At 43.3% G+C, this 12,649-nt stretch overlaps 1 protein-coding gene across 1 annotated transcript in view; it reads left to right on the top strand.

Annotated features, from left to right (window-relative positions):
* The window catches only part of THOP1 (thimet oligopeptidase 1), a 63,138-nt gene that overhangs the window by 38,875 nt on the left and 11,614 nt on the right, over positions 1-12,649 (top strand). Inside the window, exons 6-12 of the mRNA XM_031948267.1 lie at positions 1,687-1,789; positions 5,825-5,985; positions 7,042-7,177; positions 7,831-8,197; positions 9,554-9,755; positions 11,441-11,627; positions 12,155-12,283. Coding sequence (XP_031804127.1) covers positions 1,687-1,789; positions 5,825-5,985; positions 7,042-7,177; positions 7,831-8,197; positions 9,554-9,755; positions 11,441-11,627; positions 12,155-12,283 — 1,285 coding nt within the window. The remainder of the gene's footprint in view (positions 1-1,686; positions 1,790-5,824; positions 5,986-7,041; positions 7,178-7,830; positions 8,198-9,553; positions 9,756-11,440; positions 11,628-12,154; positions 12,284-12,649) is intronic.

Raw genomic sequence — 12,649 nt, 5'->3', positions numbered from 1 at the left:
TCCATGAATAGATTTAGAAGGACAGGCCATAGATTGTGAAAACCTTTAATCCCCAAAGAGAAATAATTTTATTTACTTATTTACTAAAGCTTTTTGTTTTTCTAAACATATTCGTGGACAATTCTTCCACATTAGCCTTGCAAAAAAAACCCTGTGTTCTAATTTTCCCCTCATGTTCTCCCCAGATAGCAAATAGTCCAATATACATTAAACATGATAGAAATATGTTAAATCCAACATATGCATACATATTTGTACAATTATTGTGCTGCACAAGAAAAAAATGAAGTAAAATAAAATGCAAGCAAGTAACAAAAAGAGTGAAAATGCTATGTTGTGATCCACACTCAGTTCCCACAACCCTCTCTCTGGGTGTAGATGGCTCTCTTCATCACTGAACAATTGGAACTGGTTTGAATCATCTCATTGTTGAAGAGAGCCACGTCCATCAGAATTGATCATCATATAGTCTTCTTGTTGTTGTGTATAATGATTTCCTGGTTCTACTCACTTCACTCAGCATCAGTTTCCAAGCCTCTCTGAAATCTTCTTATTGGTCATTTCTTACAGAACAATATTATTCCATATCTATTCTTCAACTGATGGGCATCCACTCAGTTTCCACTTTTTTGCCACTACAAAGAGGGCTGTCACAAACATTTTTGCACATGTGGGTTCCTCTCCCTCCTTTAAGATCTCTTTGGGATACAAGCCCAGTAGAAACACTGCTGGGTCAAAAGGATATGCACAGTTTGATAACTTTTTGAACATAGTTTCAAACTGCTCTCCAGAATAGTTGGATCTGTTCACAACTCCACCAACAATGTATCAGTGTCTCAGTTTTCTCACATCCCCTCCAACAGTCATCTTTTTTTTTTTTTTAATAGCTTTTTATTGACAAAACATATGCATGGGTAATTTTTCAACATTGACCCTTGCAAAACCTTCTGTTCCAACTTTTCCCTTTCTTCCCTCTACACCTTCCCCTAGATGGCAGGTACATATATGTTAAATATGTTAAAGTATACAACATTGATCATTATCTTTCCCTGTCATCTTAGCCAGTCTGAGAGGTATGTGGTGGTATTTCAGAGTTGTCTTAATTTGCATTTCTCTGATCAATAGTGATTTAGAACACCTTTTCATATGATTAGAAATAGTTTCAATTTCTTCATCTGAAAATTGTCTGTTAGTATTCTTTGACCATTTATCAATTGGAGAATGGCTTAATTTCTTATAAATTAGAGTCAGTTCTCTCTGTATTTTGGAAATGAGGCCTTTATCAGAACCTTTGAATGTAAAAATGTTTTCCCAGTTTATTGCTTCCCTTCTAAATCTTATCTGCCTCAAAGAGAAATTCTTGAAATAACTGGAGAAATCTTTGTGGTATAAGCATCCATTGTCTCCTTAAGTAACTTCTTTGAGGGGTGTGTGGGGTAGGGTAGAGTACTTGTTGGGAAGACTAAGTTGTGATGTGTTTTTAAATGGCATTATTTTAGAATTCCCTTATTGCATGTTTTTGCTCTCGCTAACACACACATATTTCCCTCCCCCTTTGTTTCCTTTGTCTCTCCTCTTGCTGGTGTAAACAGTGAGACCACCGGGGCCTCAAAAGTTAGAGTGTACACTTTTCCCCGTGGCTCTTTTTTTCGGATCCCTCACTTGCTTTCTTTCTTTTCCCTTTAGAAAATAAAAAACATTAAAAAGAAGCTGAGTCTCCTTTGCATTGACTTCAACAAGAACTTGAATGAGGACACTACCTTCTTGCCATTCACCCGAGATGAGCTAGGTAAAGGATCCCATGGTAATATTTGATAATGGGGGGAGAGGAGGGACGAAAAATGGAAGGGCAGGGAGAATGTTTCCCTATTTGCATTAAAGCTCCTATACATGGGGGTAGGAGTGGAGAGGATTCTAAATGAGAACACCACAAAGAAACCTTGAAAGGCCCATTTCTGTTTGGGGTGCAGGCTAGGATTTGTGTGTGACCAATTGGGGATGTTGACAGAATTTTAAATGTAGTCTGAACAGGACCAGTCTCTAACCTGGGAATTGCTGGAAACAAAGACAAAGCAAACTAGAGACAGGTGTGTTAGGAATCAAGAAGCAGTTTAATTAATTTCAGAGTGACAAAGCAGTCTAGAGACTTTGAAGTTCTCCTGAGGAGAGCTCCACATGCTGGAATGAAGGCACAGTTTATAAATATAAATCACCACTGGGAAAAAGGGAGGAAGGTAGATTACAACACAATCATTTCCAGGGCTTGAGTGGTTTCCCACAACAAATCTATGAGTGCAGGACAGTACAGGTGTTCTCGAGTCCTATGGGAACAGTTCTCAAATTGATTGTTTCAAGTCTTGTGGATTTTTCCTGGATAGAAAACAGGACCAGAATTCTATGATGGGAACAGGTTCTACAGTCTTTGATTCACTTCATTTAATGCACACAGGCATAGGATTGTAGTGATTGTGAGAATCTTGTCATTAATGTGCCACAGTTTACTTAATTATTCTGTATTCAGTGAACAGCTACTTTTTAAAAACAAATTTTTATCTTTTATTTTTTATATCACTGTAGTTTTCCTCAGTACTTCCTCCTTCCCAGACAACCATATCATGTAACAAATAATACGTTTTCCCCCATGTTAGTCATGTTATTGAAGAAAAAAAAACATAAACAAAAAAAAAATCCAACAAGAAAAATAAGGAAAAGTAGGCTTCAATCTGCATTCAGATTTGGTTCTATTTCTGGAAGTGGATAGCATTTTTCATCATAAATCCTTCAGAATTATCTTGGATTATTTTATAACTGAGAATAGTTTATAACTGAGAATAACATTTGATCATCATACATTATTGCTGGTAATATATACAGTGTTCTGTTTCTGCTCATTTCATTTTTTGCATCAATTCATATAAGTCTTTCTGGGCATTTTGCTTGTCAAAGTAATAATTTTTAAAGTTAGAAAAAAAAAAAAAAGAAAGGATACCTAGTGGTGCAATAGATAAAGCACCAGCCCTGAAGTCAGGAGGACCTGAGTTCAAATTTGGCCTCAGACACTTAATACTTCCTAGCTGTATGGCCCTGGGCAAGTCACTTACCCCCCAATTACCTCAGCAAAAAAAAAAAAGGAAAAGAAGAGGAAGAAAATAAGCAAAGGCAATCAATCAGTACAATTGTGCAGTACTTGTGGACTTCCCATCTTTGCAAAGGGCTGGGGAGGGAGCTTCTCCATTCTCTTCATTTGAGTCCTGCTTGGTTTTTATAATTTTGCCACATTCATTTCTGATTTTTTTGAATGTAGCAGTTCTTTCCATTTCCATTTTTATAGTTACTATGTAGATTGTTTTCTTGACTCTGCTGCCCTTGCTCTGCATCAGTTCATAGGTATTTCCATGTTTCTCTATGTATCACATTATTTCCTACCGCATAGTAATGAATGATCCACCATAGTTGTGCTAATTCACAGCTCCAGTGCATTAGCTCACTCGCTTCCCACAAGTCCAACACTGACTAGCCTACATTTTGTCATTTTTGTCATTTTTTTATGCTTTCTTAATGATCTTTTGGAATCAGTAAATAACTCTTTTGAGAACAGTCTTTTTGAGAACAGTAAATAAGTCTTTTGAGAACCACCGAACCTGGTTGGTGGATATAGGCCTGGCACTGTGTAGGTATACAAAGACAAAAAAATAGAAAAAATCCAAACTAACAAACAACTCACAGTTCTTGCCCTCAAGGCTCTTACATTCTAACAGTTATCTTGAAGATATCCTATACACTTAGGAGTGCATAGTATACAAAGTCATTGTGTTATTTATTACTGAAGGAGTTCCCAGAGGGCCCTTGTGACCCCTGAGGTGAGTTTTGCAGAAGGCTTGGGATTTTAAGGGGGAAAGAGAAAGAATAAGAATAATCCTTTAGATTAGGGAACGGCCTGGGCAAAGGTATTGTTAAGAAAGGAAATGGAACTCATTGAATGTGAGATAAGCAAGTTTATTAGGATATTTAAATAATAGAGTACTTGAAGAGCAATTTGGCATAAAGATGGAAAGATAGGCTAGAAGCAGATTGTGAAGGACTTTAAATGTCAAACATAGGAGTCTCTGTTTGATTCCACAGGCCATGGGAGCTCTCAGAATTTCTTGAGCAAGGGAGTGTCATTATTAAACCTTTTTTAGTCATAAAACTTTAGCAGCTGTGTGGCTTGTGGATTTGTTGAGAGGAAAAGATTAGAGTCAGGGAAACCCAATTAGGAGGCTAGCATTAGAGTGGTGATAGTGGGCTAGGATCAATGGGATTTGGCAGGTGTTTGAATATGAGGGATAAGCAGAAGTGCTGACATGAGGATGATGTCAAGGTTATGAATCTGGGTGACTGGAAGGGTGAAGGTCCTTTCACAGAAAGGTCAGTAGAGAGATCTCTTAGGACTCTGAATTTATCTTATCCTTTCTTTGACCTAAGAAAAGTTTCAACTTGCATCACCACAATCTATCTGGAAATTTTTTTGACCTATCTATAAAATGAATTAATTATGTGATCTCTCAGATTCCTTTTTCTTCTGTGATTCCATGAGTTCATATTCTAAGGAGTCAGTTAAGGCAGGAAGGTAGCTGAGTAGGATCTCAGCAGGCCAGGGAATAGAAACTAAGATATCCCAAAAGGTCTTCAAGAAAAACAGCTTGAACAACACACAGTTTGTATGTATGGGCCTTCATATGTATTCATTTATTTATCTGACTGCTGGATCTTTGTCTCTGAGTTCAGGAGCATGTGTTGAAGGTGAGGTCTGGCCTTGAAGAGGGAAGGGAAAATCACTACGCTGGCCTTTGATGCAGAGCTCAGGATAGTAAAGATCATGGAATTCCCCTCCTCAGTGTATGGATGGGGAAGGCTTCTGGCATACTACTTCAAAGCTAGATAGGCTTGGGCAGTGTATACAGCTAGAAAAAAGGTCTGGGTCTGGAGGGAGCTCAAGTGCTTTTGCTGTCACAGTCCATTGTTCTCCAGTAGGCTCTTGCTGTGAGTGGTATGACTTTTATGGTTTTTTTCTATTATGAAATGACTTGAAATTTGCTTTAGCCAAAAAAGAGGAAAAATATCTTTTCACTCTTAGATCTTTCCTCAGATTCCATTTGTCATTTTTATCATTCTTTGACTCTTGCGGATCCTCTCACTGCCCATTTGCATTTGCTTTTTTGCAATCCATTCTCTTCTTTAACTCTAGTACTTTGGCTTTGGTTGCATGGCAAGGCTATGGAGGAAAGTTCTTTTTCTTACTTGAGTCTCATTGCTGCCAGAGGATGGGGATCAAGCAGTGATTATTATCCCTGTTGAACAAGAATCTTGACTCAGTGGTCATCTGATGTTATAGCTAGGAAACTGGTGGAGGCAGTGGGCAGTAGACTCATTTTCCAAGGGACTGAACCAGCCACATTTTTAAGAATTTTAGGTTAATGTTAACCCTCCTACACATGCTCATCTCTCTGACAGACAGAACATCAGAGCAGGAGAAAACCTTTAGAAGTAGAAGATCTTTGGAAATCAGAGGCAGGAGCATTCTTGAGATGATTGGTTACCTTCAAACCCTTTTCATTTTGCAATTGAAGAAATGACTGGGAAAATGAAATGTCCTCAGATCCTACAGTCAGGGTCAGAGCTAGAACTGCAGGTTGCAATGCCTGTTGTTTCTCCCAGTGGAAGGTACTATCACTCAACCCTCACCTTCTTAAAGCAGAGAGAAAATGAGCCCTTGCTCCTTGTGCCTGCATGTTAGAATTTTGGCTTTTAAGTAAACTTCTTTTCCTTGACCTTGTTTCCACAGGAGGCCTTCCTGAGGACTTTCTGAACTCTTTGGAGAAGACAAAGGATGATAAGTTGAAAGTCACTCTCAAATACCCTCATTATTTTCCTCTCCTAAAGAAGTGTTATGTTCCTGAGACTCGGAGAAAGGTTGAAGAGGCTTTCAACTGTAGATGCAAGGAGGTAAGGGGCTTGGAGGGGTTCTGAGAGCTTTCCTTTTCTTTCACCCTCATTCTTTTTTTGCCTTCTGTGTGTCTTAAGACCAGAGCTGACTGGGAGCAGCATTGCGAATGTCCAGCAGCTCATGAGGCTGGCATTTCCCTCTGGCTCTGAAGGCAGTTCCCTAAGAGTAGTTGAGGCCTTTTGAGAGAATTGTGCTGTTTCCTGAGAGGGACCACTGGGAAAGGAGACACACTGATGGACTATTTTTTAGTCCTGTCTTACTGGGGACTCATTTCCACTGTGCTTTGTCCTCAGTGGTTCAAATCTGCCATTGAGATAGGTATTCCTGTTGGGGTAAGCCTCTGTCTCTCTCCAGGTTCCCCTTGTAAAATGCAAATTCCTTTGGGAATGGTAAGCCTTAAAGGTCCTACCCTTCTTTAAGACACAGTATAGATAGCATCTGGCCTTGGTCACAGCAGAAGTTTCACCTATGCTTGTATCCAAGATCTTACTTAATCACTGGTTATTTGTAGAAGAGCTCCCTTCTGGAGGCCCTGGAAACAAGCCTTTTTTTCCACTCTTGTACCCTCACATCCAGTCAAGTCACCAGAGAATTCTGCTTCCTGATGGGTCTCTTTTCATTCCCTCCTTACCATTCCCACAGCTGCCAGCTGGGTGAGTCATGTAACCAAGTTTGTCTCAGTCTTTCCATCTATAACATGACCTGGAGAAGGAAATGGCAAACCATCCCAGGAGCAGTGGGACATGGCTGACAATGATTGAACAACAACACAGAGTAGAAAATAAGAACTATGCAGAAGGCCCCTGTTTGAATCTCCATTTTTAATACCACAAAGTTTAAGGAGATTGGATTAGGGGGATTTAAAGGTCCTTTCTGAAGGCTCTCTATCCTTTGATCTTCCTCCTCCTCTGACTCCTTGGTCTTAGATTCCACCAACTCTTGGCAGCAGGAGCTGTGATTGTGGGTCCTGCTGGTGGTTGGGAAGCATGGCCATTGCTGAGTCTCCCAGGACAAGCCCAAAATGACCTAATTGTGCGTGCTCTTTCATTTCTTAGGAGAATTGTGCAATCCTTCGGGAGCTAGTAGATCTCCGGGCTCAGAAGTCCAGCCTGTTAGGATTTAACACTCATGCTGACTACGTCCTAGAGATGAATATGGCCAAAACAAGTCAAGATGTTGCCACGTTCCTAGGTAATGCCCCCCCACCTTCTCCAGCCAGGGCTTCCAGCGTGTTGAGGAGCTCTGTACTCAAAGGCTTTAGTATAAGTACTGGCCCTGCTGTTGTGACATTGGGCAAGTTACATAGCATTTCTCAGTTTTGGTTACTCAGTCTTTAAAATGGGACTATTGGTACTTACCCTGCTTCTCTCACAGGATTGTTATGATGATTAAATCAAATGAAACAACATATGTTCAAACTCTGGAAGATCTGGGGTGCTGTGGAGTGTTGGGGAGAGTGCTGGGTGCTGAGTTGGCATCCGTGGTGATGCTCCAACTGTGACATTGGATGGATGAGCCCCTTGGGGTTATCTCACCCCTGGGAGGCTTCAATTCTGTAGCTGTATACTCAGCATGATTTGAGTCTAGACCCTTAGTGCCATAAAAGACTGTAGAGAGATCTGCTCATCCACTTATCTCATTTTACAAAGGAGGTAACTAGGATCCTGAGAAACTGAAGGGTTTGCCTTGGATCATAGTCAGGAAGTGAGAGTTTGAACCCCAGTCTTCTCCCCATATAGGCTTGTTCTGCTGTGCTCCATGTTGCCCATGATGCTCACAGAACGCTCTGTTATCCCCTATCATCCTTAAATATCTCACTCTCTTAATGCTATCTTTCTTTCCAGATGAACTGGCCCAGAAACTGAAGCCTCTTGGGGAAGAAGAGCGAGCGGTCATTTTGGAGTTGAAAAAGAAAGAATGTGAGAAGCGGGGCCTGGATTTCGACAACCAGATCAATGCCTGGGACATGCGCTACTACATGAATCAGGTGGAGGAGACCCGCTATAATGTGGACCAGAACTTGCTCAAGGAGTACTTCCCCATGCAGGTGGTCACCAAGGGCCTTCTGGGCATATACCAAGAGCTCCTGGGCCTGACTTTTGAACTAGAAGAGAATGCCAAAGTTTGGCATGAGGATGTGAAATTGTATTCAGTGAGGGATGTGGACTCAGGCAAAGTGATAGGGAAATTCTACCTGGACCTGTATCCCCGGTGAGTATCAGGAGGAGCTCAGGCTCCCTGCAGGATTCTGGGGACCATGTGGCTTGGAATGCCAAGGGAGAATGGCCCCTCAGATTGTTGGGGCCCAAAGGGGGAGTTTCCATTTTTAAAGCAAGAAGAAATTGGGAAGTGTTTCTTGCACCGTAGCCCTGCTTGCTCACTAAATCTCAAGGAGACAGAGTGGATATTGTAGGAAGGACCAGGAGACAGGAAATGGGGTTCCAGTTCTCATTCTGACACTTACTGAATCTGTGACTTTGGACACTTTCTTGTGATCTTGGAGTTAGGAGGACTCTTGAGGGTCATACAGCCCAGCTCCTACACGAAGCCCAAATTCTCCTTTACAGCATCCCTGGAGAGTGATGATCCGTTTTCTTCAGGCCTCCAGTGACAGGAAGGGCGTCATTTCCCTAATTAGGCAGGTCTTCCCTCAGTGAATCCAGATTTGCTTCTTTTTATTTTTTTATTTTATTTTATTTTATTTTAAATTTGCAACATTTATTTATATTTTTGGAAAAAAGACCTTTAACAAAAAAAGTTGATTTGCTTCTTTTTAGAAAGAAGCTCATCACCTCTAACCAAACGGGATAGCGAGTCTAATCCCCTCTTCATCTGATAGCCCGTCAGATATTTGGGGCAGTGAGGATATTCTCCCTAAGGCATCTCTTTCCTAGCTGAACATCCCCAGTTTCTTCCCTGGATCTTTGTGGCCCCAGGAAGGGATGCTGGGGTAGGGTATCCTCATGAGTTCATTCTGGTGCTAGGTTCCTGTTAAGGCAGCTTAAGATGTCACATGAGCTTCCCTGCTAGCCAGCTCACCAGTGGGGGCTGGTAGTGAGCTTGTGGTGCACTAAGATTTCCAGGTCTTTTCTTCCCACCCTGGATTTTTTTTATTTAGTATCCACTCTGTATATGTTATTGTTGTCCGATCATATCAGATACTCTGTGACCCCCATGAACCATACCGTCCGTGGGGTTTTCTTGGCAAAGATACTGGAGTCATTGACCATTTCCTTCTCCAATGGCTTGGCGAGGGTCACACAATTAGTACACTCTGGGGCTGGATTTGAACTCGGCTCTTCCTGATTCTAGGCCTGGTGTTCTATACATTGAGCAGTCTGGCCGCCCATGTTTTATATTGATCCTTTATTCTATTTGGCTTTTTGCTCTACTCCATCCTAAGGAGTCTGTGATTCTAGCGTCAGGCACTTTCTTCTAGTCCAACTTACGGATGGGGACCAACTTGTGCAGGTTCAGGCAGGGAGGTTTGCCAAGTGTGTCGGGACTTCTCGTCACCATAACTGTTTCTCCGAGTCCTGAAGCCTTGACTCATTTCCCCCTGTGCAGGGAAGGGAAGTATGGGCATGCAGCCTGCTTTGGCCTACAGCCTGGTTGCCTCCTCAAGGATGGCGGCCGGCAGATCTCCATTGCGGCCATGGTGGCCAACTTCACCAAACCGACCCCGGATGCCCCCTCCCTGCTGCAGCACGATGAGGTGGAGACCTACTTCCACGAGTTTGGACACGTGATGCACCAGCTCTGTTCTCAGGTACGGTGGCGTCCCATGGAGCTGGGGAGTTGGGGATGGGGGGATGGCACGACAGCCCCGTGAGCAAGGGGACTCGCCTCAGAATCAAAGGAGGAGTGTGGGTGGGATCTGCCAGCTAGCCAGAGGTCACGTGCAGAGAGATCAGCCCCATAATCCTTGACCGCCAGGGTTTGGTGACCCCAGACACTGGGAAGGACTTGGAAGTATTGTCAAGGAGGCAGTGATTCATGGCCTTGTGACACTCACCCAGCTTCTGAGACTTGAGTCCTCTTGGCCACGGAGTTGGTGTGCCCTCTCGGGAGTTCTGTGACAAAGACATCAAGCCACTTGTGGCACAGCCCGGATCCTAAAACTTTCCCCAGTGACATGATAGAGGGATGGCCTCCCTGTAACCCTCTCCCCAGAGCCCTCACTGGTCTGCAGCCTAGCTCCCTTGCTCTCCCTTTTTTCAACAGACCCAGCTTTGTAGTTGTAGCATGAAAGCCGGGTTGGAGAACACAGAAACCTCAGGCTTTCTTTTATGGCAGGGGTCCTCAAACTTTTTAAATAGGGGACCAGTTCACTGTCCCTCAGACTGTTGGAGGGCCGGACTATAGTAAAAACAAAAACTTTGTTTTGTGGGCCTTTAAATAAAGAAACTTGATAGCCCTGGGTGAGGGGGATAAACGTCCTCAACTGCTGCATCTGGTCCGGGGGGCCATAGTTTAAGGATCCCTATTTTATGAGCTGTCCTTGGGCTGCCACAGGAAGGGAGGGATTGGCAGCCTCATTGGGGATTGGGGGAGATGTTGCTCTCAGAGCTCCACTACCCTGTGTCTCTGATTGCTGCAGTGACATCAGAGTGACACAGGAGGCTTCTGGTGGCTCATATGGGCCCAGAGTCGATCCCATTAGGTTAGTCGGGCATCACAGACCGGACAGAGACCCAGGCAGAGGATAGAGGAGGTGGCTTAGGCACAACACGCCAGCAACAAGACTGGCTTTGAATTAGGGGTCTCCAGAGCTGACTGAGTCTGGGGAGGGACCATCAGTCAGGGAAGGGGGACACTGAGCCAGGACGGAGCCCTGCAAGCAGTAAGTTCAATCTCTTCGCCATGCTGAGGTAGATGAGGCAGGGTTTTAAGTGAAGGGGAGAAGGCTAAAAGGATGATCGAAGGTAAAATTGTTCGTAGAATGTCAAACCTACATGGACCTTAGCAATCTAGCCCAGGTTTCTCAGCTTTCCAGCCAAAGAAAGTGATCTGCAAGTGACTTTGTAAGACTAGAATCCAGGTCTCTTGACTTAGCAGTAGAATTTGGCTTCAGTAAGTTCCTTAGGATTCTACTGAAGTCTTGATGATTCTTAATCTAGAGCAATTTGAGAAGTGTGAGTGGCTGAAGAAAGGGTTTAGAATGGAAAGTAAATGATTATGTCAGGGGTCCGCACACTATGGCCTGTGGGCCCCACAGGAACAGTATTTCCCAGGTTGTTATCAAATTCCTTCTGAAAGCTCATTTGTCTCCAGTGTTGACATTCCTTCCTATGGATAAAGTTGGGGACTCTAGATGACATAGACTTAACCTTTCAGGGATTTCAGTAAAGTCCAGCCAGAAGGGGAGATGGTCAAGTAGAAAGTGGAGAGTTCCTTGATCAGGATAGAAGAAAACAGAAGTCCATGGTCTTTACCTTGTCCACACATTCACAGGCAGAGTTTGCCATGTTCAGTGGGACCCATGTGGAGCGAGACTTTGTAGAAGCACCGTCCCAGATGCTGGAAAACTGGGTGTGGGAGAAGGAGCCTTTGAAGCGCATGTCCCAGCACTACAAGACAGGAGAGCCCATCCCTCAGGAGCTGCTGGAGAAACTCATCAAGTCCCGTCAGGCAAATACAGGTTCGGTGCTCACCATCCCCTTTGATTTTTCCTTCTATGCTCTCTGAATTCTACCTGCATAACTGTGTGGGCATATGAACCACTGTGGAACAGAATAGACTTTTAAATTCATTTAGAAGAGAGGCCATGTAGTGCAAACCTCTGAAAAGGGAAAGGATTAAGCCAGTATTAGGTCAATGGCAGAAATAAGTCTGAAATCTGCGGTAGCTGAGTCCGAGTCCGTTGTTCTTTGCTGACAGCATAATTAACGTTTGATTACTTCAAAGCTTCAGTACAATTCAAAAGCAATAAATAAATAGTTGTTTGAAGTACTACTTATAATATCACCCAAAAGCCAGTGGTGGCCTCTGGATTCTTCTTAAGCTAGAGATGATACCTGCTGAACTGGGAGCAGCTTCAGAGCGAGCACTTTGGAAAGAGTGCTCAAGGTTTCTAAACTGGCAGGAATGGTGTGACCTACTAAAGTCATCAGGGAGCCACTTGGCAACCCAACAATATTTCATAAATTGTTATTTTCTCCCAAACAGGTCTCTTCAACCTGCGTCAAATTGTCCTTGCCAAGGTGGACCAGGCCCTGCATACCCAGACCAAAGCAGACCCAGCTGAGGAGTATTCACGGCTGTGCCAAGAAATCTTAGGGATTCCAGCCACTCCAGGTACTGACCTCTGACTGCCGGGGGCTCCCTAGAGTTGGGTGCCCTTGATAGTTCCCATCCCAGATCACAATTACAATTACCAGGGTCCAAAAGAGTTTATAGAAATTCCTAGGAAATTCTTCCCTAGTAGGGCATAAATGTCACTCCCAGGTAGAGATGTTACCCAGAAATTAAACTGGAGAAGAAGTGGGTACCTCTCCCTTGGAGAGCACAGATGGGGCATTACAGATTTCTGCCTGGCTTAGAGTAGTTGAGGGAGGCAAGAGGAAGCCTCTAGGAGTCCAGAGTCCTAGAACCTCAGAATCAACAGAACTTTAGAATGCGGGCTATTAGGGCTCTTAGTTAGAACATGGATTATCAGAACCT

The sequence above is a fragment of the Sarcophilus harrisii genome, chromosome 1 (assembly GCF_902635505.1).
Source record: "Sarcophilus harrisii chromosome 1, mSarHar1.11, whole genome shotgun sequence".
NCBI classification, from domain to species: Eukaryota; Metazoa; Chordata; class Mammalia; order Dasyuromorphia; family Dasyuridae; genus Sarcophilus; species Sarcophilus harrisii.
This window is presented reverse-complemented; position numbering and strand designations above follow the sequence as displayed.